Source organism: Panthera leo, chromosome C1, assembly GCF_018350215.1.
Source record: "Panthera leo isolate Ple1 chromosome C1, P.leo_Ple1_pat1.1, whole genome shotgun sequence".
Lineage (NCBI taxonomy): Eukaryota > Metazoa > Chordata > Mammalia > Carnivora > Felidae > Panthera > Panthera leo.
In genome coordinates, this window is record NC_056686.1 from 41,905,663 (window position 1) to 41,932,901 (window position 27,239).

Below are 27,239 nucleotides of genomic sequence, written 5' to 3' on the forward strand. Positions count from 1 at the left end.
ATCACAAGCAGTAAATAGAAAATGATCATTTTACAACCCCTAGTAAAATAGCAATTATCAGAAATAATTATCAGTAACAGCTAAAACTATTATGTAAAAATTAATGGGACGCTTCATAATGGACAGAACACACTGATATCACCTAACTCATTGATCAATCTTAGATCACTAAAAGAGGAACAGCGAGAGTAAGTTCTTTTTGAAGTGAGGGAACAAGAAACATACAGGACCAATCAAGAGATAAATTCTTGCCAACAAAAATAACCTGAATCTAATCCAGCTTCTGGACCTAACTTCCAATTTATAGGAAATATGGGGACAGAGGTACATGTTAAATAATGCCACAAAGATACAATTCAGCCAACATCAGAATATAAGAAGTTCTACAGTTTCTTTAATAAACAGTTTATATGGGGGAAAAATAGTGAAGAGAAAGTATTACATGTTAAAGGAGACTTAAGAAATAAAATAAGCATACACTTATAATGTAAAGGCTTTGTTTGAATCCTGATTCAAATAAATCAACAATAACAGTAATTTTAGAAAAAGAATAAAAATGAACAGGTATTAGGTGATACGGGGTATGGTAATGGTCTTGTGATTTTTTTTTTAAAGAGATACAAACAGGTTTATAAGGAAATTTGATCCAATGTCTGAGATTTGATTAAATACTAAAGCCAAAAGAATTTTTTAAATGAGGTAAAGGGGTCAAAGAATAGCAAATATTGGTAACTGTTAAAAGCTGGGTAACAGGGTGCTCGTCCTACTTTAAAACTCCCTCTTTCTGTGTACATTTCAAAAAAGTTTTTAAAATAAAAATATAATCAACTAAAACGTTGAATATTAAACAAGATTTATGGTATATGTATTTTTAATTATGCAAATATTTAAAAAATGGATGGTAACACACCTAAGTATTACTTGGCAATTATGTCTAGGAATTAAGATTATGGATTATCTTTTATTTTTCAAATGTTCTATAATGAAAATGTATTACTTACATATCAGAAAAAACTAGTAGTTTTTAATGCTACAAAGTGCTAGTAATAGCTTTTTAAAGAATTGCTCCTTACTTATTAGTAAGAATTGTTTCTTACTAGGGCAAAGAACAAAGTTTTGAAGAAAGAAATTGATCTAAAACTTGGATCTACTATGATTAACTACAAGAGCATGATAGTAAGTTACTTAACCCTACAATTTCCTAAATTATAAAATGAGTGCTAGCAATGCACCAAGCAGGATTGCAGTGAAACTTTAAAATAATCATAAAGTTGACTCTTAAAAACTGAGGACAAACTGAGGGTTGATGGGGGGGTGGGAGGGAGGGTAGGTGATGGGTATTGAAGAGGGCATCTTTTGGGATGAGCACTGGGTGTTGTATGGAAACCAATTTGACAATAAATTTCATATATTAAAAATTATATATATAATAAAATAAAATAATCATAAAATAAGTGACATTTATGTATATCACCTCATTTAATATTCACAACATCCCTGTGAGTTAGATGCTATTAATATCCTTATTTTACAGATGAAATCAATGCATAAAGAGATTAAGCAACTGCCTAATCCCACATAATAAATGGCAGAGCCAGGATTCAAATCTAGGCAGTCTGAATCCATAGCCCATATACTGTATCTAATCCTATACTTGCCCCTCTGTAAATATTTCCTCACTTTTATTTCCCCCAGTTCAACCAATAAAACCAACCACCCAACCTTTCTACAGACATATACAAAAGAAGAAAAGGAAGGGTTACCCGAATTTCCCACTGTACCATTGTTCACCAGGGAATTTGGAGCCACAGTACGAGGCCAGTGTCCATCATGAGAGGAGTTAGGGATCGCCACAGGTCTGGCAGCAGGCTGTGCAAAGATGATGCTGGGATCGTTCAGGCCAATATTGCTGGGGGCACTGCCTGGTGCAGAGTGGATCACTGGGCCGTGAATAGGCCAGGACGGGGCAGGGATCTGGAGAGGGTGCATTGGCAACAGTCCCATATTGTGCATGGGAGAATACTGAGCTGGTGGTGACTGGGGAAAGTTATACATAGGCATCTGGACCTGATGTGGGGGCTGGGCTCCCTGCTGAGGTGGGCCAAGCTTGGGTTGGGATCCTGGCTGGGATGGAGACTGGGTAATGGCAGCTGACTGGGATGAGTTCTGTGGAAATGGTTGGGGCTGAGGAGAATACGATGGTGAATCAGACTGCAAAGAGAAAAAGATAACATTTTAAAATTAATTTTAAAACATCTTACTATTATAAAAGCAGAGATAATCAAAATACAAAATTATGGAGTTATTTCATTAGAACATTATAAACAGAACTCTATAATGTGTATAATAAACAATAATAGAGCCTCATTTTACATGAAAATAGAATTTTCTTCAAGATCCTCAAACCCTCTCTGACATATGTACTACCCTATAAACCCTTTTACTATCCAAAGAAAAAAGACCACAGACGTCATTCCCGTCATGCAGAACCCACATTTCCAACTGTAACTAGAAACTTATATCTAAATATCTCACAGCCACTTTGATTCAGTCCCTCAACAAGTGTTGATTACGTCTGGGCATTGTTTTAGGTGTTAAAAATACAACACTAACATATATGCCCTCATGGAACTTAAAGTTTATGGGGAAAAGGAAGAAGAGCACATTAAGATTACACAAGCAATCCAAATAAATTAAAATGATTACTATGATAAAGAATGTATAATGTATAGTGTATAAGGAAATCCCAAAGCAGGAACACCTAAAAGTACTTGGGAAGAGAGAAAGATGAATGAAAGTGGAAATCAAGGAGAGCATCCCAAAGGAAGCTGAGACTCAAGGGTAATAGAACTCAGTCTGATAAAAGAGAATAGGGATAAGGGGAAGGAAAGAGTGTTTTGAGCAGAGAAAACAACATGACTGAAGGTCTTTAGGCTCATGAACACCTGGCTTTTTTAAGTAATGGGATTGTGAAATAAGTTTAATATTACTGGAGTACAAAGGCAGGGGAACGGCAGATTTGAGGTTGAAGAACCAATGAGGGGCAAGATAATGAAGGGTACTACAGCCCTTGTAGTTAAGACTTTATCCTGAGGGCACTGGAAAATGACCAAAGGGTTTTAAGTGGGTCAGGAACACCATCAATATGTGTTTTAGAAAAATTATTCTGGCTTAACAGGAATGAAACAGAAAATATTAGGGGGGAAAAAACACTAATGAGACTGATTAAAAGGCTGCTACAATAAATAGTCCTGAGATGATGGTAAGCTAGGCTACAAAATAGGGACAGGGAAACAAATGGCTGTGAGCTCTTTTTTACAGGTAGAAACAACAGGATTTGGTGACTGATTTGGATGTGTGAATTGAGGGAGAGGAGTAGTTCTGGAAACCAGAGAATAGGATCATTCAATGAGATGGAGAACACAGGAGCAAGAAGAGGCCAGTCTAGGGATTTGGAGAAAAATGTTACATTCCAGACATTTTGAAGTTAAAGTGCTTTGTGAGACATCAGAACAGCAGTGTCCATTAGGCTCTTATCCAAATATCAGGTAACAGAAAAGTGAGTGTTGGAAGCAAAGGGTAGAAGTAGAAGCAGCACAGGAAAGTGGTTAGAGCGTAGGTTTTGAAGACAGAGCCTGAGGGTTCAAGTTCAATTTACAAGTGTGTTTTGACCTCAGGCAAAAAACTTAAATCTGGGTTTTTTACCTGTAATGTATAAATAATGAACTGAATCTACCTCATAGGTTTTTGTGTAGTTTAATTAAAATACATGTGGAAATATAAACACCAAATTAAGGATAGTAGATACATTTTAGTAGCTAGGAAGGGATGGTAGGAAGGTTTTAAGATCCAATACGAATGCATAGGGATTGTTGACTATGGGTAATTTTTTAATAAATCAAAGATAACAAAATGTTAAGACTTATTAAAGTCTGGTGGTACTACATGAATGTTTATTATTTTCTGTACTTTTCTAATATTTTACAGGAATAAATAGAAAAAAGCATATATACAGTACATAGCACTCAACAATGTTAGCTAATATTACTGCTGTTATGTAACATTTATGAAAATGTCAGACCCATAGTAGGTACGCAAATACTATAGGTGAGGATAGTGGGCTGCTTAATGTTCCCAATCTCTCCCTATATTGATCTTCATATACTCTTGGAATTTTTTTCTAGTGGGTGCCTGGGTGGCTCAGTTAAGCCTCCGACCCCCGGTTTCGGGTCAGGTCATGATCTCACCTTTTGTGAGTCTGAGCCCTGCATGAGGCTCTGCACTGTCTGCAGAGCCTGCTTGAGAATCAATCAATCTCTCTCTCTCTGCCCCTCTCCTGCTCATTCTATGTCTCTCTCAAAATAAATAAACCTTAAAAAAATTCTTAAAGATTTTTTTCTAAAACACAGATATCAGATTTAGCATGTTTAATAGTTAACAGCTTTGAAGCTACACAGACCTAGGTTTGAATCTTTTAGTTTCTCTTATTCTCAGCTTCCCAATTTGTAAAATTTGATCATACTAACACCTTCCACTTCACATGGCCGCCCAAAGGATTGTGACAAACCAAAACATAATGTCACATTTAGAATAAACAAACATTCGACTGGTATTGAATTAATTAATTTAAGAAGTGCAAGATGAATACAGATTTACATAAAGGTAAAAAGCAACTCAGCAAATATGAAACTTGTGAATCTGAACTCCAATATTCTGCTTTCACAGGATATATTTCACTAGGTATTCAAATTAGCTATGAGAAGACACATAAAAGCTTCAAGCAAGTGCAATACCATGCATGTACTGCCTTAACAGTATTAAACCCCAACACATCTCAATTTTTGTGTCTATTTTTATAAATGTTGCTGATATTTTTCCACTAGGCAAAGCCTAGAACCTCAAAGTCATTACCTTATTTTAATCTACCAACAAACATATTAGTAGTTGTTATCTTACTTTACAAATAAGAAGGCAGAGTCACTGAAGTTAAGTAGCTGGCCCATAGATACAAACCCAGATATACATCACTCCAAAAGTAATGCTCATTCCACCTCAGATGACTAGCAAGAATACCACTACAAAGCACCAAGTAATCTGGATGATTGTATTTGAAGTCTGAAAGATCAACCCTATCACCCATCAAAGATAGTACTATCTTCCTGCCAAGACTAATCCATTTGCAGGTTCAGTACTTACACATTCTGAGGACTGTCTAGTCCTTACGGACTGATCACCCTGTTGCTGGGCTGAACCAGCCACTTGTTGGGCATTTACGAGGTTGCGGACCAACTGGGCTGCTAAGAGAAGACATCAGAAAGAAAATCAACAGATAAAGAAAACAGCAGAGAAATGACAATCAATAAACTCCCTTTCTCTGTTAAAGAGTCTCAAATCTTAGATTTTATCAACTTTTAAACTATGATTATGCATGTGAAGGACTTGTAACAACATTTTCATTAAAGTCATTTTTTAATCTTGTAAATCACTAAATAAATATGCTGTGGAGGACGCCTGGGTGGCTCAGCTGATTAAGCTTCCGACTCTTGATTTCGGTTCGGGTCATGATGAGGTTCATGAGTTCGAGTCCCGCATCAGGCTCCGTGCTGACAGCACAGAGCCTACTTGGGATTCTTTATCTCCCTCTCTGTCCCTCTCCCAAGTGTACACGTGTGCATGCACACACTCTTCTGTCTCAAAAATAAACAAACTTAAAAAAAAAAAACTGGGAATAGAAAGAAGGACAAAAAGACAAATACTGCTTTTCTAAAGGAGACAATATATTTCAGAAAATACCTTCTGCAGGGCACCTGGGTGGCTCAGTCAGTTAAGCAACCAACTCTTGCTTTCAGCTCAGATCATGATCTCACGTTGTGAGAGCAAGCCCTAAGTCTGTCTCCACCCTGGGCATGGAGCCTGCTTAAGATATTCTCTCTTCCTCTCCCTGCTCGTGCACACATATACTATCTCTCTTTCAAAACAATAAATACATTAAAAATGTTATCAACACAAATGACCTTATTTCTACCAGAAACTATTTTTGGCTTGTTCTATTTACCAGCCACACTGCTATTCCTCTGACGGGCCAGCTTGACCTCTGGGCACTCCCTTCGTACATGTCCAGCATCTCCACATATGAAGCATCTGAGGTCTCTGGGGTCTCTAAACTCTCGAGTGTCATGGAGGTCTCGGGGATCAAGAAGATCTCGGGAGTCTTTCTCCTCTTCATTCCCATCCTTCTCTTCTTCACTGTCTTTCTTCTTTAGTCTAAACAGTAAACTGCTGATACCAATAATGTGGGGCTAGGGACTTGTAAACTGAGTGAATCACAGAACAAACTAAACTATACAAGAGTCTCATAATAAAGGGATTAACATGCTCATGGTTTCATGCATCTTTTTTAAGGCAAAAGAACTCATATTTAAAGCACATCTACTCATATGGCAGCAACTGGGTATTCTAGTAGTTTTATAATACATTATCAAATTAGAAAAAATTTTTAGTATTGAATTTTAATCTTATAACAATCAAACAGAGGCTGGTATTTATTAACTCCATTTTACAGAGTAAGAAGTAGACGCTTAGAGAAAGCATCTTCTCATTTAACAATCAGTAAATAGCACTGATGCAACCTAGGAGTTCATTCTGTCTGACAAGTTCTAAGATCTTTATATTAGGCAGGACTTGATTCCTACAGAAGGGATTTTCTTGGCCTATTAAATACAGGAAAGTATATTTCATAAATATATCCTCAGGGGGTAGAGAGAATAAATATTCCTCAAAGTATGTATTATATAGGTATACCTCACAGTAGATACCTCAAAGATTTAGTTAATTATATATTATAATTATTGGTTTGCATTACTGTGAGGTGAGAACCCCATGTCTCTTTTTTTTCTTGACTCCTAGCACAGTTTCCAATAAAGAAGGTATCAATAAATCCTTCTTCAATTAAAAAAAAAAAGAAAGAAACACAAAGCCACAATGAATTAATGAATAAATGAACAAACGAGTATTTTAAGATACCATTGTACCACAAATAAATCTCACTCTATTAACAAAATTCCACTCCAATATACATTTACCCAACGTCCAATTTAAGCCCTGAACTTTCTCACTTAAACATATATGAACACAGTTATAGCTACAATTGGCCTCACATTTATTTTCCCTGTAATGTCAATATATAATCATTTTGCCAACCTTCTCCTTTTAGGGCAGTCTTTCATGTAGTGGCCTATTTTTCCACACACACGACAGCATCGGTCATTGGGAGCCAGTTCTCCATCTGTTAATACTCTGGAATCAAAGAAGTACTCCTAGGGAGAAAATAAAAGTTTGCTAGAAAAAAACTATGAATTTTGGAATCCAAATGGAAATAAGACCAAGATGTAAAAGTGGTTTTAAAAAAAGGGAATAGCCACTTGGGTGGCTCAGTCAGTAAAGCATCCGACTCTTGATCTTGGGTCAGGTCATGATCTCATGGTCGTAAGATCAAGCCCTGTATCAGGCTCTATACGGACAGTGCTTGGGATTCTCTCTAGTTCTCTGCCTCTCCCCTACACACACACACACACACACACACACACACACACACACACACACACTCTCTCTCTCTCTCTCTCTCTCTCAAAATAAATAAACTTTAAAAAAGGAAATAAATATCAACAAATATTTCACGATAACTAAAATCATGATACGAAAATAAGATTAAAAATTATCATCAATATCACAGCTGCAAACAGTACTAATCACTTTATATCCACATTATTTCCTCATTCATTTGTGGCATCTTTCCATAATATTTCAATAAAGTAGATAGTATTTTCCAAATTTATTTTTGAGAGAGCACAAGTGGAGGAGGGGCAGAGAGAGGGACAGAGGATCTGAAGCGGGATCTGCACTGACAGGCTGACAGCAGTGAGCCTGACGTGGTGCTTGAACTCATGAACTGCGGGATGATGACCTGAACCAAAGTCAGGAGTTCAACTGACTAAGCCACCCAGGTGTCCCTAAAATAGATACTATTTTAATCCTCATTTTATAGATGAGGAAATGGAGGCTCAGAGAGTTCAAGTCATTTGCCCAAAGTAAAAAAAGCTGATAAGTAAGCAGGATTTAAAGCTAAGCCTGACTACAAATCTCATATTTTCTGCCTTACCAGGCTACTTCTAGAAAAAAACTATGCTCTTTACAAAAAGCTCTATGCAAATAAAGCAATCCTCTGGTTTATTTAAAATATGATTGGATTTTCTTATAACATCTCAAGAACATGTAACATTTATTATGCAAGCAGGGTATACCTAAAGAGAAGGTAGAGAACCAATACGAAGCAAATCATTTTCCCAAATCATTTTTCCTTCATCCTAGCACCTGGCTTATTCTTCTAAGCTTTAGCTCAGTTTTGTTTTGCAATATCACAAAGACTAGTATGTCCTAACAGTACCCACATCTCTGGAAGGCAAGGGAATATGTCCATACAGCAATCTTCAAACCTATTTAAAGTCAGATATAAAAGAGACACACTTACTAGGATGGCTATCATAAAAAGAAAATGGATATGGATGAAATGGAACCCACATATATTGCTAGTGGGAATATAAAATAACACAGCTACTTTAAAAAAGTTTGGCAGCAGGGCGCCTGGGTAGTGCTCAGTCAGTTGAGCGTCCGACTTTGGCTCAGGTCATGACCTCATGGTTCACGAGTTTGAGCCCCGTGTCGGGCTCTGTGCTGACAGCTCACAGCCCACAGCCTTCTTCAGATTCTGTGTCTCCCTCTCTCTCTGACCCTCCCCTGCTCATACTCTGTCTCTCTCTTTCAAAAATAAATAAAACATTAAAAAAAAAAGTTTTGCAGCACCTCAGGAAGTTAAAAATAAATTTATCAAAATGACCCAGCAATTCTGTTAGATATATAACCAAAAGAAAACATACATCCGCATGAAAATTTGTGCACAAATATTCACAGCATTACTCATAATATCCAAGAAGTAGAAACAACTCAAATGTCCAACACAGGTGATGAATAAATAAAATCTGATATATCCATATAATGGAATACCATTCAACCATAAAAAGGAATGAAGTACTGATACATGAACAAACCCTGAGAACATTAGCCCAAATGAAAGAAGCCAGTCACAAAAGGCTCCACATATGATTCCATTCATACAAAATGTCCACACAGTCAAATCTACAGAGACAAAAAAAATAGATTGATGGTTTTGAGGGGTAGGAGTAAAAACAGGAGTGGGGATAGGGGTTTCCTTGAGAGAAAAACAAAATGTTCTAAATTGGATTGTGGTGAAGGCTGCACAATCCTGTGAATAAACTATAAACCAGTGAATTAACTGTTCACTGTATATCAGTGAATTATAGAGTATATGAATTATATCAATAAAGCTGCATTTTAAAAAACAGATAAAAGAATTCTTCAGTTATTATTGATGAAACCAATGTCCCTAATTAAAATCTTCATCATCATATTTTCTTCCAAGACAAAATGAAAGCCTATGTCAGTTCACCCAGTTGCTTAATGCAGAAACCTAGGAATCATCCTGAACTTGGTCTCCTTCACCCATCACCTTTAATTAATCACCAGTTGTAACCACTTTATTCCTGAATCTCTAATCCACGTTGCTCCATTCCCCGATCCCAGTTAAGGTGGCTTACACCTGAGGGTCAGCAAACTTTTCCTGTACCAGCGAGTAAATATTTTAGGTGTTGTGACAAAATTGAAGGTATTATGTACCTTCTCTCTTAACAAGAGAGAAAGCAAATTTCCACTAAATTTTTATTGAAGAATTTCAAAATATACTACTACTAATAACGGAGTTTTTTTGTTTTTTTTGTAATAGAAGTTTACTAATTGAAGAAAGTAATTCTTTCTGGGGGAGACATTTTGCCTGAGGTTCAAAATTAGTGTTCCCTATCATTAAAATCAATAGTAAATGCTCATCTCTTAATGCTAATCTGTAACTATGTTTTATGTATTTCATCTTTGAAAATGTTTTTCACAGATGAAGAGACTAAAGATTCAAGGTAAAGGGACTAACAAATGGAACAAGAATGCAAATGAAGGACTAGTCTCTGATAAAGAAAATGTATCTGTGGGGCACCTGGATGGCTCAGTCAGTTGAATGTCCGACTTCAGCTCAGGTCATGATCTCATGGTTGGTTGAGTTCAAGCCCCACATAGGGCTTGCTGCTATCATAACAGAGCCCCTCTGTTCCCCTCTCTCTCTGCCCCTCCCCTGTTTGTGCTCTCTCTCTCTCTCAAAAATAAATGAACATTTTAAAAAAAAATGTATCTGCAGATGCAGGCAGATTTATAGGTTTACAGAAACTTGAAGGAATATTGGTCTGATACTATCTTTGTCTCTGAGGGAAAACTTCTAAGCATAAGAAGGGCAGAGGTGAAAGGGTGGACAAAACACAACAGGTATTGAATTTTGAGTAAAATAAGACCTGAATTAGTTTTTATCAAATAGGAGATATAGGTAACTAAAGAAATGTAATAAGAGGAGCACCTGGGTGGCTCAGTTAAGTGTCTAACTCTTGGTTTCGGCTCAGTTCATGATCTCATGGTAATGGGATCGAGCCCCACATCAGGCTCTGCACTACCATTGCAGAGCCTGCTTGGGATTATCCATCCCTCTCTCTCTGCCCCTCCCACTGTCTCAAAATAAATAAATATACTTTTAAAAAATGTAGGGGCGCCTGGATGGTTCAGTTGGTTAAATGTCCAACTTTGGCTCAGGTCGTGATCTTGCAGTCTGTGAGTTCAAGCTGCGCATCGGGCTCTGTGCTAACAGCTCAGAGCCTAGAGCCTGCCTTGGATTCTGTGATTCCCTCTTTCTCTGTCCCTTCCCTGCTCATGCTCTGTCACTCTCTCTCAAAAATAAATAAACATTAAAAAAAATTTTTTTTTAATGTAGTAAGAATGTCACATGGTACTGAAAGTCTAATTTAGGCCAGTAAACATTAATTTATAGTTGTACTATATAAATAAAACCACCTAGCTTTATGGCTTTTTTCCATAGTGCTTAGCTGCCCAAGCACAGACAGATGGTGGATGAGTGAATTCATGTAAGGCTGAACACATAAGGGTGCAAAAGAAAGGAAGGCCTGGGTAGCTCAGTCAGTTGAGCGTTCAACTCTTGCTTTTGGCTCAGGTCATGATTCCAGGTTTGGGACTGAGCCCCATGTCAGGCTCTTCCCTGAGCATGGAGCCTGCTTGAGATTCTCTCTCTCTCCCTCTACCCCTCTTCCCTTGCCTGTGCTCTCTCTCTCTTAACAAAACAAAACAAAAAAATAAACAAAAACGAAAAAAAACGGTGCAAAAGAGGACAATGGTGCAAAGGAATTGAAAATGTAGGCCACATTGGGGCACCTAGGTGGCTCAGTCAACTGAGTGTCCAACTCTTGATTTTGGCTCAGGTCATGATCCCAGGGTTGTGGGATTGAGCCCTGTGTCAGGCTCTTCCCTGAGCATGGAGCCTGCTTGAGATTCTCTCTCTCCCCCCTGCTTGCACATGCTTTCTCTTGCTCTCTCAAATAAAATAACAAATTTTTTTAATTAAAGTATATGGCACAGCACTGTCAACAATAGCCCAAATGGAGATATGGACATATGGAGAAAGCCCAAATGTCCATCAACTGATGAATAAAGATGTGGGGTGTGTGTGTGTGTATACACACACACACATACATACATATAATGGAATATTACTCAGCCATCAAAATGAATGAAATCTTGCCACCTGTAATGTGGATGGAGCTAGAATGCATTATGCAAAGTGAAATAAGTCAGAGAAAGACAAATACCATATGATTTCACCCATACATGGAATTTAAGAAACAGAACAGATGAACATATAAAAATGGGGGGAGAGGAGAAAGGGAAACAAACCATAAGAGACTCTTAATAATAAAGAACAAACTGAGGATTGATGGAGGAAGGTGGGTGAGAAATGGGCTAGATGGGTGATGGATATTCAGGAGGGCACTTGTTGTGATAAGCATATGTAAGTGATGAATCACTAAATTCTACTCCTGAAACCAACATTTGCACTATATGTTAACTAAAATTTAAGTTTAAAAAAAAAAAAAAAAAAAGGAAAAATAAAGAAAGTATATGCAAGAGAACAGACCAGGAAATCTAACTTGAATAGGAAGAAAAATGAAGACAGAAGATAGCTGACAGAATGGGAGAAAATGGGTCAGTATAGTAAAGGACCTGATGATGTAGAATAGTTGAAGTGGGAATACGTAAGTGAAAAAGGTGAATAGAAAATATACTTGTCTTCATTTTCATTAGTGTAAGAATGAAACACATCTATTTTGTATACTTATAAGCCTTGTCAGTACATAGCAGAGAAATCAGTACAAGTAGGAATTCAATAAATATGCATTGAAAGAATAAATTTTACTATGGCAAGTATAAGCATGAAAGACTATTTAACAAGGGTATTTTTTAATAGCATCAGTTGTAACACTGATATAATGAAAACAATCTAAATGCCTGTTAAAGGAGAACAGACTAGAATACACAAGCCATAGAATACTATATATTAACTTTTAAAAAGGAAAAATTTGATCAAAAAACGGTTAGCCAACTCATAGGCCCAGACTTCTGATAGGCCCCAAACCGATATTTGGCTTTTATACCAAATGATATTCAAGACCAAAGACTGATATCTGTTAGAACTGCTTATAACATACTGAGTTATTATGAGTTACTAAAATCTTATATTCATAGACTAAAGTTAGCACATTTCCAGTTTACTAAGTATTCTAATTTAATATTCTACTAAAAAGTCTGACAACATGAAACTGCTAGGTTCTATGGAACACATGCATGTATATATATGTATATACACACACTAACAATTGGAATTCCCACAATATTCAGGTAAAATGTTTTATAAGTGCATCATCAGATTTGTTCTGATCTGACTGTGCTCTTATTGCTATTTTAATGAGTATGTTAGTAAAATTATTGTTGGATTTTCCGTTTGTTTGACATTTTTGTTCTTATACAACTTTTGTGTCATTTCAAATTTTACTGTTATTTTATTTCTCTCCATTATAATTATTATCACCCCCCGAAAGGTAGGGAAAAAAAATGCTCCAAGGGAATAAAGCTCTAGACTTTTCTACTTTTCTTACCCTATATCCCAAAAAAAGAGAGTGGAAATTGTACTGAACAAGATTGAGGATATTAATTAGGCAACAGTAGAGACACAGTTTCTTCTCTCTTGAGATTGCTTCTCTTGGAAGTTTCTGTGAAACTTAGACCTCCTCCCATTAGAAAGCAAGCAAAAAAACAGAATGAGACCAAGAAGAATGGGAAACACTATGCCACCCAGTTCAGGTAAAAGGAATCCTCTCAGTTCCATGCCATCAAATTCAGCTTACCAGGGCTACACCAAAATTAGGGCAGAAGCCTCAGCAAATAATAAAGTATTTCTTTGGTGCTGTCCTCTCTGTTTGTATTTTCATTTAGATTTCAAGGGATAAGGGGCACCTAGGTAGCTCAGTGAGTTAAGCACCCAACTCCTGATTTCGGCTCAGGTCATGATCTCAAGGTTTGTGAGATCGAGCCCTGAGTTAGGCTCTGCACTGACAGTGGCAGAGCCTGCTTAGGACACTCTCTCTCTCTCCTTCTCTCTCTGTCCCTCCCCTGTTCTCTTTCTCTCAAAATAAATATATAAACATTAAAAAAAACAGACTTCTAGAGATGGAAGAGGGGCAGTAGGCAGCAATTCAAATTCAGGATTTAAAGGGGCACCTGGGTGGCTCAGTCGGTTAAGCATCCAACTTTGGTTCAGGTCATGAAATCATAGGTTCGTGAGTTCAAGCCCCATATCAGGCTCTGTGCTGACAGCTTGGAGCCTGGAGCCTGTTTCAGATTCTGTATCTCCCTCTCTCTCCACCCCTCCTCCATTCGAGCATTCTCTCTCCTTCTCTCGCTCGCTCAAAGATAAACATTAAAAAAGGTGTTTTTAAAACACATTAAAAAAAAAATTCAAACTTTAAGGATACTGACTCTTGAATATCTACCCTCACTCATTCAACAAATGCTTATCTGATACATCCTATGTGCCAGGCACTACGATAGGTACTAGAGGTATGACAGTAAAGAGACCTGTCTTCATGGAGCTACAGTCTAATGAGGGAGACAAAATTTAACAGATTAAACAAATACACAACATTTAGCAAATAGGTATCTCATTATGGACTATGACAAGTGCAATAAAAAAACAATACAGGGAGCTTATAATCATCTCTTTCCCCTATTCCTAACACCAACTTGAAAACAGGATAAGGCTTCCTGTATTACAAAGAACAGTTCTTATAAGAAAAAATATTCAGAATTCAAATTATGTAAACTTACAGCTTCTCTGCCAATGAGTGGATAAAAGGGGGTACCAAAAAGTTTCCTTCCATTGATAAATGCCTTCATGATAAAATTGGTCACTATTGAAAAAAGAAGAAAATAATAAAGATGCAGACCTTAATGTATAAGACAGCTTTAAAAACAGGAGATTTCTATATTTCAAACTTACTTTTCCTAGAAACTCCAGCACCAAGGTTATGATTCAAGTCAAAAGGATCTAGAAAAGAAATATTTATTTTTTAATTAAAAATTATGTTCACTATAACATAAACTTAGGAGCCATAACTAGAGTCTAATACTATATAACTCAGACCATTCAAATCAGCAAATTATTCTTTTAAAAATTATAGATTAAAAGAGGAAGAATCTTCCAAATTCTAATGTGTTTTAGTTCTCCCCTCAATTTCCTTCCCAAATGAAACTCTAGCTTTTTGTTTTGTTTTATTTTGTTCCTCAGGTAATATCAGTTAAATGATTACCTTCAATTGCAATGCATTTGGATGTCCACTGCTTCTCAAAAGTTGTCAACAGCTTTTTCTGCCGAATGCTAATTACATATTCCTTGAAATCAAACTCTTCAGTATAGAAGCGAAGCAGTCCCAACCAAAGCTCTCCTAACGTTTCTGTATTCTTTCCAAGTGAAGGTAAACGCTTTTTCTATAAGTGAGAACAAAGAGAGAGAGATGTCAATACCTACCCAAAATATGGACCCCAAGTAAAATTATTAAATTATTCAAATCCTAACATGTATCAGTGAGCATTCTGTAACATTAAGGTTATGAAAAAATTACCAGCTCTTCTGTTTTATCAAAGAAAAATGCATTCCATCCATCAACCATTCGCTGTGGAATCTGTTTTCCATCAAAGATCTGCAAAAACAATTTTATTTTCAGATTTCAAGTCATCCAACCCAAAAGCCTAAGTATTCTCAAATCATTTCAGAATGTAGCTATAAAAGACACATTGAAATACTTCTTCCAAAAGGAACATGTCAGGATAGTATAATTTGATGCCAAGTTATTAATGAATAAAATGTATCTGGAAGGTCAAAGCGTGAGACTCTCCAAATTGACACATTTGATGTTATCTATTTGGCCTGTCCAAACACATCCAGCCGAAAAATAAGGAAGTAAAACTAAAGAAAAAAACAATGAAAACCGAATTTTCATCAAAGGATCATAGATGCAGAAACACATATTGATATGTACACCCAAAAGAAATCAATGGAACTGATTGTTTTGGGGAAGGGGTCTAGTACTTTTAATCAGTTATCTGTGTCAGATGAAGCTGAAAAGTCCCTGGACATTGATTTCTTTAGAGAGAAAATTAGGTAGATTTCCCTGACATCTTCATAAAAATTGTAAAATCTTCATGATAAAAAAATTTTTTTTATGTTTATTTATTTCTGAGACAGAAAGAAACGGAGCATGAGTGGGGGAGGGACAGAGACAGAGGGAGACACAGAATCCGAAGCAGGCTCCAGGCTCTGAGCTGTCAGCACAGAGCCCAATGTGGGGTTTGAACCCACAAACCACAAGATCATGACCTGAGCCTAAGTCGGACGCCCAACTGACTGAGCCACCCAGGTGCCCCTGATATTTTTTTTAAACATGTTTTTTTTTAAGGCTTTATTTTATTTTTGAGACAGACAGAGACAGCACAAGTAGGGGAGGGGCAGAGACAGAGAGGGAGACAGAGAATCCCAAACAGGCTCCACACTGCCAGCACAGAGCCTGATGCAGCGCTTGAACTCACAAACTGTGAGATCATGACCTGAGCTGAAACAAAGGGTCCAACACTTAACTGACTGAGCCACCCATGTGCCCACAAAAGCTTCATGATTAATTATGCATAATAATTCACTGTCCCGACCAAGGAGAGGAAGGGGGCGGTGAGTAATGCTACTTTACTAGAAGAAAAGTATCCCATGAGATTTTTTTTTTAAAAAAGATGCAATAAAGTAGAAAGTTGCAACAGGTTCACAGTCAGCAGACTTCATTTCTAGTCTTAGTCCTGCCAAGTAGTGATTCCGGATAAGACAATTATCCTCTTAAACCCTTAGGTATTCTCAATGAAAATGAGATATTAGATTAATTAGGTCAGTTGTTTCCTTTTTTCTTTTCCTCTTAAGCTGTAGAAACTTCTCCTAAAATGCAACCTTCCTGGAAGCTTAATAGGTAAAACAGATAAAAAGCAGAGGTACTCTGATAGAAGCCTGAGTACAGGAAACATACCCCATTTTTCCTTATCTCACTTCTCACATGTACACTAATGAGTCCCCAGAGCTTACCAGAAAATACTTCAAAACCATCAGATAAGGTGGTCCTCCCTCATCACCCCTTCCATTTTAGATGGTACAGTGATTTACAAAATTAACATGTCTGGCCCATCTAATCTCACTCTCAGCTTTATGTTCCTTGTAGGCAAAAACTGTAACTTTCCACTGGAGCCAAAATTTCTACCTCATCACAGCCTGCCATATAGAGAATACTTAATACATGTTTGTTGAATGAATATATTTACTCTGAAAGCATGTTCATAAAGTGATCAAGTTTCCAGAAACTTAAGCTAATAAGTTGCTTTTTATTTATATGTAACTTAAATACAGTTACCACTTATCCACCATAAATTCTGACACTTCATAAAACAAACAACGGAGAGCCTGGCAATTACAGATATTGATATCTAAAACAAAAGATATGGGATCTTGCCCTGAAAAAAGAAATGAAGGCTTCAAAGGAGCCAAAGTGTAATATTTTACCCTTATAGATTATTTTACCCTTATGGATACTATTATAGATATTACATGGAAAATAATACAAGCTACCACTTTAGACCTTGATTCTTTTTGATATAATTCTTATTTCTGAATAACCACCGTGATCCAAACTCAACTATGGTGGCTGATTAACACAGGAAGTGGACCCTGGGGAGTGGGCCTTGGAAGGTGTTTAATCACTGATTTGCCAATTTTTTTTTATGAGCTCTCATATTTCATTTTCTAACTTTCCACTCTTTCAGCCCTTAGAAAAAGCATTAATTCTATCCTCCCTTTCTCTTACACACGCACACACTTACTCTTTCCATTTCTCTCTTCTCTTTCTCTCTCTCAACACCATCATTTTCTTCAGTACTCCCTCTAAAACTCCATGACACATCTCAATCATATTTGTACAAGGAGTGACCCTGTATGTTTTCCATATTTACTTTTATATTTAATTGTAGTATTTTAGTATCTACTGCTATATTTAATTTTTGTTTGAGAGACAGAGAGAGAGAGAGAGAGAGAGAGAGAGAGAGAGAGAGAGAGAACGAGAGAACGAGCAGGGAAGGGGTAGAGAAAGAGGGAGACACAGATTCCAAAGCAGGTTCCAGGCTCTGAGCTGCCAGCACAGAGCCCGACGTGGGGATTCAAACTCACCGGCCATGAGATCATGACCTGAGCCAAAGTCGGATGCTTAACCAACTGAGCCACCCAGGTGCCCCTCTACTGCTATATTTAAATTGCAATTTTTTTACACATAACATAATGATATGTTATGTGTACACATAACAAATACACATAACAAATGATTATGATATAAATTTTATAAGTGTACAGTTCAGTGGCATTAAGCACACTCACATTGTTGTACACCATCACCATCATCCATCCACAGAATTCTTTTCATGAAACACTGAAAAGAAATGAAACACTGAAACTATTAAACAATAATTCCCTCTTTCTCTCCTAGCCCCTGAAAACCACCATTCCACTTTCCATCTCTTTGGATTTGACTACCTCACATAAGTGGAATCACACAATATTTCTCCGACTGTTTTATCTTACTTAACATACTGCCCTCAAGATTCATCCATTCAATGGCAATTTTTAAGCTGATATAAGCTAAGAAAACATAGTGGTTCATAGTATCAAGTGTGAAAACACTCCCTAATTCTTTTTTAGCATTTTTATATGAAAATGTACTTTACTTACGATGATTTTCTAGAATACAGCAAAACCATTCTCTTAGGAAAGCTCCTTTTGACCTACATAACTTTGTACTGTTAACCATGAAAAATACACTTAGCAGAACATTACTTATACCCAGTCACTTCAAGTCTAGGTTCAATTACAAATGGAGTCAAAGATCATCATCTTCATTAAACATATCCTTACCCTTAAAAGTTGATCGATGCCAATGACCAATACTTAAATGATGCCAAGAATGGACAATGGGGTCCCATATGACAAGCAAAAATGCCAGAAGCAAAATCCATATATCATCAGTTCATATGTATCACAAAGCCCCCCACAATCAGAGCTCATTATGATGGAAAACATTCCATGGACTGCCTCTCATTTCATCAAGCACTGTTATGCAGATAATGGGAGAGTTCTTGAAGTTGGCTACTATAGTCCTGCCTACATTTTCCCAGTAATAATATTTAAAAATCATTAAAAAAATGATGATGATGATAATAAAACATTTAGCATGTTAAAACATTTAGCACCCACTATATGCAAAAGCATCCGATTTCTCTGTACCTTATATCAATACTGAAATAATACTACTACATTATTACTGTTGATGAAACTCAGACTAGTGGCCGTTAGGCAACTTTTTGAAAGCCACAATGTCAGAATTAGGATTCAGATCAGGTATCTCTGGCTCCAAAATCATGCGCCTGCTCTTTCCATTATATAGTGCTACCTTAGTGGTATCTCATTCATGGGTAATGTAATTACAGAACATAGACAAACTACCATGAAAACAAATTTTGTGTTCCATTTTAGTCATGGTATTCTGTCGAAGTCATAGCAAATCATAGTAAATGGCTGCTATGGTATTCCTGGGCAATAATGCATTTAAGATCCCCAAATTTAAAGCCGTTAACAATGGACTAATACAGAGAATGATCTTGGCCTTTGTCAGGCCTCATTAATTCATGATAAATTTTAAGCATCCTACTGTGAACAACCTTGTCAAAAACCACATCATTCAACATAGATTAAGCAACTTAAAATTTTCTGCCAAGAAAGGATATTTGAAATTTTTGATTCCTTTCCATTGTTATCTTAAAAAGGGGCAAGGAAATGCTGCTATAAGCACATGACATTCATTAGAACTTTTTAAAATTTACTAGGGCTATCTGACATTCACCATTTGGCTTGCTTATTGTGTGATTTTCTTTTCTGCCATGACTATCGGTTTATGTGAAGTCAGAATATGTGAACTGCCAAGCAATTCTGATTCTTCTCTTTATGTGAAAATAAACACTTTCCTAAAAAATTAGAACTGGATTCTCCCTAATGCTTGCAAATACACATTGTGCCAAGAGTGAGGAGGAAAAGACAGATGATTAAGAAATCCCTTAAATCTATAACAGAGTATAAATTGGCTACAAAAAGAGAATCCTTAAGTCACCAAATCTGAATGAAAAGGAGTACAATCTGTTTCTTCTGATGTACACTCTTACACTTACTGCAATTAACGTACCCTTACAGAGATGAGGAAGAATTTCCTTGGGTTTTCTCTCAACAAAAATTCACAAAGTTGACCAAAGTATACACAAGAATATACCAAACCTCATTGCCAGGCAGGGGAAGGGAGAATACTATGGAGAGAAGAAACTTTATATTTGCATCTGAGATGATATAATGTATGAGTTCATCGATGGCTACAAGACTTCCATAATCATCTGCAATATTCTAATACTGTGAAATACAAAACTGTTGCAAAAGATATTTAATAGTTCTGTTCATCTATTATTCTTTTGGTAGTCTATACTCTCCCATAATGAATTTTGCAAAAAAGTTCATTATATGATTATAACATTAAAGGAAGAAGAAAACTCAGAATTGTCCATGCTGGAAAAATTCCTTCATGATCTCATAAACTACACAAGATCTACTATGTGTAGATCAATTTTCACAAGAAACTCCTTTACACTTTAAAAACCTACCTCTTGTAGAACTGGGATAACAGGTGGTTTTCTCTGCTGCAGAAAGTACAGCACCATAAGGATATAAGCATATGAAGATAAACTTCCCCTGGAAGCATCTCCAATGTCACATCGCTAAAGAAACAGAAATATTATTGAAAATAAAACTTCAGAATCTTATCCATGAAGGAGTACTGACTACATGAAGACGCTATTTTTTTAACCCATCAAAATGTCAAATATCCAAAAGTTGACAACAAACTATTATGAGGATGGGCAAACAGGCACTCTCGTACATTACAGATGGCAGTATAAATTAGCATAAAATCTATGAAGAATAATTTGGCTATATCAAAATTACAAAAGTATATCCTACTTAACCTAGCAATTCTGTTCTAAGAATTTATCCTGCAAAAACACCAAAAAACATGTGAAATAACTTAAAAAAATTTTTTTATTATAGCACTATTTTAACAGCAAAAAAATAGAAACAAGACTCATTAGTGGGGCACAGGTTTTAAAAAACTGATGACTACACTATGGAACAGGGTGTCACCATTAAAATAGAACAAAGAAGAAAAAAAGGAACAAAAAAGCTCTAGTATACTAATAGAAAATAATTTCTATCTATTATTCAGTGAGAAAAGCAAAATACAAAACAATGTTTTCAGTATATTTATACCTGTAATAAAAAGGAGATAAGAAATTTATGTATTTGCTTATACTGACATATTTCTGGGAAGGCACAGAGGAACTTTTGCTAGGAGACAGGTGTGGACAAGAGATTTTCCAGCAGAAATCCCTTTAGACCTTTTAAATTCAAAACCACATGAATAAGTTGACTATTCAAAACAAAATTTTTAATTGAAAAATATCATGAAAGAATCCTCAGAGACTTCCACTAAGACTTTAGCTGACATATAAAGGGAGAGGAATGATTTCTGATAAGAAACACTTTTAAGTTTCATTGCCACAACTCCACAAGAGTACAGACCCATCACGCTAAAATTACTTTTTTTTAATTTTAACTTGTTTTATTTTTTATTTTTTAAAATTTACATCCAAGTTATTTAGCATATAGTGCAACAATGATTTCAGGAGTAGATTCCTTAGTGCCCCTTACCCATTTAGCCCATCCCCCCCTCCCACAACCTCTCCCATAACCCTCAGTTTGTTCTCCATATTTATGAGTCTCTTCTGTTTTGTCCCTCCCTGTTTTTATATTTTTGTTTCCCTTCCCTTATGTTCATCTATTTTGTCTCTTAAAGTCCTCATATGATTGAAGTCATATGACTTTTGTCTTTCTCTGACTAATTTCACTTAGCATAATACCCTCCAGTTCCATCCATGTAGTTGCAAATGGTCATGCTAAAATTATTCTGTGAGGTGAATCCAGAAGTAGCCATATCAAATACGATTTGAGAATGTGTCTGAATGCCATTCTTTTCTTTTTTTAAAATTGTTTTAAATGTTTATTTATTTTTGAGAGAGAAAGAGTGCCAGCAGAGGAGGGGCAGAGAGAGAGGGAGGCACAGAATCTGAAGCAGACTCCAGGCTCTGAACTATCTGCACAGAGCCCGATGTGGGGCTCAAACACACAAACTGTGAGATCATGACCTGAGCCGAAGTCAGATGCTTAACTAAGCCACCCAGGCATTCCATCATTCTTTTCTAAGATGACCTCTATCCACAGACATGCTAAAGGAATATCTAAACAAATATGTCTTCCTGCTGGAAGAGTGGATTTTACTAAATGAAAATGTGACCAACTCACTCCACTACTAGAAGTCTTCCACCAACACATTCACAAAATTAACTGTTTACTGAATAGCTACCACAAAGCAGGTACGCTAAACTGGGGATACAGGTCTCCATCTTCATAGAGTTTACACTCTTAGTGAAAAACAAGAAAACAGAATTCAGTTTATAAGTGTTATAACAGAAGAAACACAGCATTTTATTGTTTTGTTTTCTTAGAAAACTTTATGACTAGACCCAAATCTCAGATTTCCTAACTCAGAGATTCTTACCTAACTCAGTATGATATGCCAACTCCCAGACCTGGGGCTGAAAATCTTTACTCCACTGAGAAATTTACGAAAGTGTTGCACATAGGAATAAAGCACACACAGGAAAAAACTAAGAAGACTCACCCTACTCTAACAGGTATAAATTTAAACCATTTAATAGAGTGCTTCCCTTTAAAAGCTCAGATAAGTAATGAGGCACCTGAGTGGCTCTGTTGGTTGGGCATCCAACTCTTGATTTCAGCTTAGGTCATGATCTCAGTCATGAATTCGAGCCCTGCATCTGGCTCTGTGCTGACAGTGTGAAGCCTGCTTGGGATTCTCTCTTCTTCTCTGTCCCTACCTTGCTACACACAAGTGTCAGCACGTGCACATGCCCTCTCTCTCTCAAAACAAATAAACAGGGGCATCTGGGTGCTCAGTTGGTTAAGCATCCACCTCTTGATTTTGGCTCAGGTCATGAATTCATGGTTTGTGGAACTGAGCCCCACATTGGGCTCTGCATTACACGGACACCATGGAGCCTGCTTGGGATTCTCTCTCTCCCTCTCTCTGCCCCTCCCCCACTCACTCACACTCTCTTAAACAAAATAAAAAAATAAGCTTTAAAAACAAGTACACATTAAAAATAATAATAAAATAAAAGCTCAGCCAAGTAAAACTGAGAAGATGTTTGCCACAAGTCTGACATCCATATATATCATCTTAACTATCATGAGTATTATAACAAAGCAGATCATTAACTATTTAATAAATACCTTTGCAAACACTTTCATAGTATATCCCAAGTATTGTACTCTAGGATCAATAGCTGCATAAGTAGCTAGCATTCTTGTGTTATGTTGAGCCTGAAAAATAATTACATATTGGAAAGCATTTCAAATTTATTAAAATTAAACTCAGAAATCAGATAAAAAGATATAATACAATCCAAATAAAATATATAATTGTAAAACTTAAAACACCTATAAATGAATCAAAAACTAATCTTCAATGTGAAGGAAATATCAAGATGATTCATAAAAATATTTTTGTCTTAAAATACATTTGAAACATCTAAACATAAATGGTCAGTGATCTGTAAACTTTTAAAATAACAAATACCTGGGTCTATACAGAAAGAGAAACTCACCAATGTATTATACAAACTGATATCGCCTTCTAAACCACTTCGTCTATGTTCAAATTTTACTATAGGCACTTTGGCAGTAGTTATAGGCAAAATGTTTCTTAAACCTGATTTAAGACAAACACAAAAATTTCATTATGTTAAATAATTTTCATAAAGATAAAAAATATTTTGTTGTTTTAAAGCTATAATTTAAATTCATACCTGGATGTCTCTTAAGAATTTTTGCCAAATTTTCAATTATTTCCTTACAGTTTAATTTCTAAAAAACAAAAGAAACAAATAATAAAGTTTGTCTAACTCAATTTGGCCTTGTGCAAATTCTACTGTAATGAAGCATTTAATACTAGCATTTCAAATCTCCAGCTAGCTATAAGCTCTACTTATATATGTGTAAGGGTACACAAATATACCCTTGCTACTCAAAGTATGTGGTCTATAGACCTGCAGTATCAGCATCGTCTGGAAACTTGACAGAAAGACAGAATCTCAGGCCCCACCCCAATCTAGTGAATCATAATCTGCATTTTAACAAGATTCCCAGGTAATTCACATCCACATTAAAGTGTGAGAAGCACAAAGACAAGAGAATACTGTTTTCAAATATGTGAATATGTAACTAAGGATGGATATGGTGAAGGTAAAACAGTACAGTGATTAAGAACATAGGCTCTGAATTTAGATAAACAATCTTCAACTAAGTATTAACTAGCTGTGTGACTGTGAATCCTTAACCCTCGGAGCCTAATACCATAAAATCAAGATAATGAGAAATGTCTACCCTACCAAGTAGTTGGAAGAATTACACGAGACATGTACGAAAGCATTCAGCAGCATGCTTGGCACAAAATAAGCACTTTAAGTCTGTGAGCTATTATTATTATTATTATTATTATTATTATTATTACTATGTTGATGAGGAAAAGAAAAGTAATCCAATTATTACACAATCTACTTTTTCAAGAAAATTCTTACCCCCACAAATTGAAATATATTGATTTTTTTAAAACCAGGGACAGCAGAGTTGAAATGTGACAATAACCGTGATACAAGGAATAGGGAGATAATGGTATTATAAATTAAATGGATTAAGTTGAATGGTATATACATCAGTGCCCACACTTTCTACTGAAATCACTTTTGTTTATCCCTAACGTGCTCTTTTTAGCTATAAGAGACCAGAAACTATTACAACTTAACCTGAGGATTTCAAGGGAACCTTTAGTTACTAATTAACACATAATAAAATAAGAGATAATTTTTCTCTTTATTATGTAAGGATATAATTTATGCTAAATTATAAGTTTCAACTATGGCTCATCTAGAAGCAAATTTAATCTTTTTTATTGTTTCAACTTTCCAATGTTAATGGCACAGATTATATATATAACAGACAAACCCTTAGTGACTAGAGTCTGATTATTAAATTTTACATAGAAGGTATCTAAACCCTAACCTCTTCCCTGGGTAAAATCATTTCCTACTCCCTCAATTCTTGCTCTTCAAAATGGAGAGGGGAAGCCTACTTCCAAGTAGATGGCACCGAGCAGAAGTTAGTTAAGGAGAACTAAAACATTTACAACTTTTCCATTTTTTAAAGAATAAGATATTAAGGAGCACCTGGGTGGCTCAACTGGTTAAGCATCAACTTCTTATTTCAGCTCAGGTCATGATCTCACAGTCATGAGACGGAGCCCTGCATCAGCCTCTGCACTGGGCATGGAGCCTGCTTAAGAATCTCTCTCTCCCTTTCCTTCCTGCCCCTCCCCTACTCACATGCACACAAATGCACGTTCTCTCTCTCTCCCTAAAAAGAATTAACTAATTAAAAGGAAAAAAAAGAATAAGATGTTAATACTAGAAGCAGTTTCTAAAGGCCAGAAATAAGGATCAACCAGACATGTTTACTCTGCCATCTTTACTATGGTTCTGCCATCTTTACTCTGATTCTAACAATTTAAAAGCCACCTTTTGAAAAAATTTTCAGAAACCCACAGTACATGATTCTGAATTCTTTTATAATAACACTCTATACTGACACCACTACAGATGCCAGAAGCTTGGCCACACCCCAATCTTGCAAGCAGTCCCTGATCTTGAAACATAAATTCCAACAGCTATGTTCCTAAAGGAATGAGCAACTATAGGGATCCCCTCCTTTTTAGTGGCTGCTAGGAAGGCCTGGGATACTTCCCTGTCCAATCAGTCCCTTTCTTTAGTGGAGCTTGGACAATCTTGTTCCCACTACTGAAGGCTGATACACGAAGAAAGAAAGCACAAGTACCCACTCTCACTGCTGAGACTGCTCTGGGGGAAGGTCTGCTCCTGGCATCTCACAGTGAAATTCCAAAAGTAGTGATTAGGTTCTACAGTACTATTAGTACTAAATTTCAGCTACATTATGGGTTAAATAAATTACAGAGAAGCAGTGAGATACAATGGAAAGAGCATGAACTGTGGAGTCAGACAGACCTGGGTACGAATCCCGGCTCGAACATTTACTAGCTGTGTGAACTTGGGCAAGTCAGTATATCTCTCAAAGCCTCAGTTTCCTCATCTGTAAAATGGGGGAAATTATCTACCTCGAAGGTGGTTTTAAGAATGAAATGAGGCCTCAATAACTGTTAGTTCCCCTTCCCACCCAAAATGCGTTTCTTTACTAAAAGCTATCCTAGAATGCAACATTTATAATAATGCTTTATGGAAAAAAATGTCTTCTAATTGCTCAAAAATTCTAATTAACTTGTACAATACAACCTACTTATAAATTAGATGCCCACCTTTATTTTCTATCTTTAGTGATACAAAGATATCACTTAACGGAAGAGATATGAAAAGACAGAAAGTGAGATCAATGTTCACTCGTAGTGTAGCACCAGCTTCCCATTGGTTCTAATGGAAAAAACTACAACTCTATGGTATATTAACTTTTCCCAAAAATTCATTACAAAGCACTTTTAACTCAGTGACATTGTTTTCATGATATAAAATTATTGAAACAGTAAATTTACTTAGAGATTTGAATGTCTTCTAAAATGATAGTGCTAAATGCTTTTACATTTCAAATACTACAATTGCTGATATATTTACACAAAGAATGGTACCATATATTTTTATCAATACTACATACATAATTTCAAATATATTCACCACTGGAAGAAAATAAACTTCCACATCCCTTTCCAGACACTAGCTCTTACCTCTGCATTTTCATGGCCTTCCAGGGTCATACAAATATCCAGATCACTATCACGAAATCCAAATCCATTCTTAGAAGAGCCAAATAAGCACAATCTGGCCTTTTCTAAGTAAAGGAAAACAAAAGTCAAAAGTTTTATAATTCGTAGGAAAGAGAAGTCTTTTATTACCTACTAATGGACTAACACAAGATGCTCTTGTCCACTTTGACAGCTTAAATTACCTTCCATTGCCAGATATACTGAGAAATTCCAAAACATTCATCTAAAGCCCAGATCTTTTGCCCAAGTTCCCACAACCCATGTTCTAACTGCTGTTTACATTTTTCTACAGACATCATAAATTCAACAAGTCAAAACTAAACCTTCAACTTTACCTCAAACCTACTATTGCTCCTATAATCCCTATTCTCAGCAAATAGTATTTTTATCTACCCAACTGCCCACATCAGAAATATATGTGTTATTCTTAATACCACTCTCTCTCAGCTTCTACATCCAAACAATCACCAAGTCCATTAGCTGCTTTCAATGTAACTAACTCATAAATTCATCCACTTT

General features: G+C 36.2%; 1 protein-coding gene across 4 annotated transcripts in view; it reads right to left on the minus strand.

The window, feature by feature from the left end:
• The window catches only part of TUT4 (terminal uridylyl transferase 4), a 109,480-nt gene that overhangs the window by 6,160 nt on the left and 76,081 nt on the right, over positions 1-27,239 (minus strand). For 2 of the 4 annotated variants that reach the window (XM_042951303.1, XM_042951304.1), the window contains exons 17-29: positions 26,682-26,785; positions 23,686-23,743; positions 23,485-23,588; positions 23,111-23,200; positions 20,347-20,460; positions 15,192-15,269; positions 14,880-15,057; positions 14,570-14,617; positions 14,398-14,480; positions 7,201-7,316; positions 6,056-6,279; positions 5,197-5,297; positions 1,764-2,211 (exon numbers count right to left, since the gene is read on the minus strand). In XM_042951303.1, the coding sequence (XP_042807237.1) occupies positions 1,764-2,211; positions 5,197-5,297; positions 6,056-6,279; positions 7,201-7,316; positions 14,398-14,480; positions 14,570-14,617; positions 14,880-15,057; positions 15,192-15,269; positions 20,347-20,460; positions 23,111-23,200; positions 23,485-23,588; positions 23,686-23,743; positions 26,682-26,785 (1,746 nt within the window). The remainder of the gene's footprint in view (positions 1-1,763; positions 2,212-5,196; positions 5,298-6,055; positions 6,280-7,200; positions 7,317-14,397; positions 14,481-14,569; positions 14,618-14,879; positions 15,058-15,191; positions 15,270-20,346; positions 20,461-23,110; positions 23,201-23,484; positions 23,589-23,685; positions 23,744-26,681; positions 26,786-27,239) is intronic. The other 2 variants (XM_042951306.1, XM_042951305.1) reach the window with 2 other exon arrangements.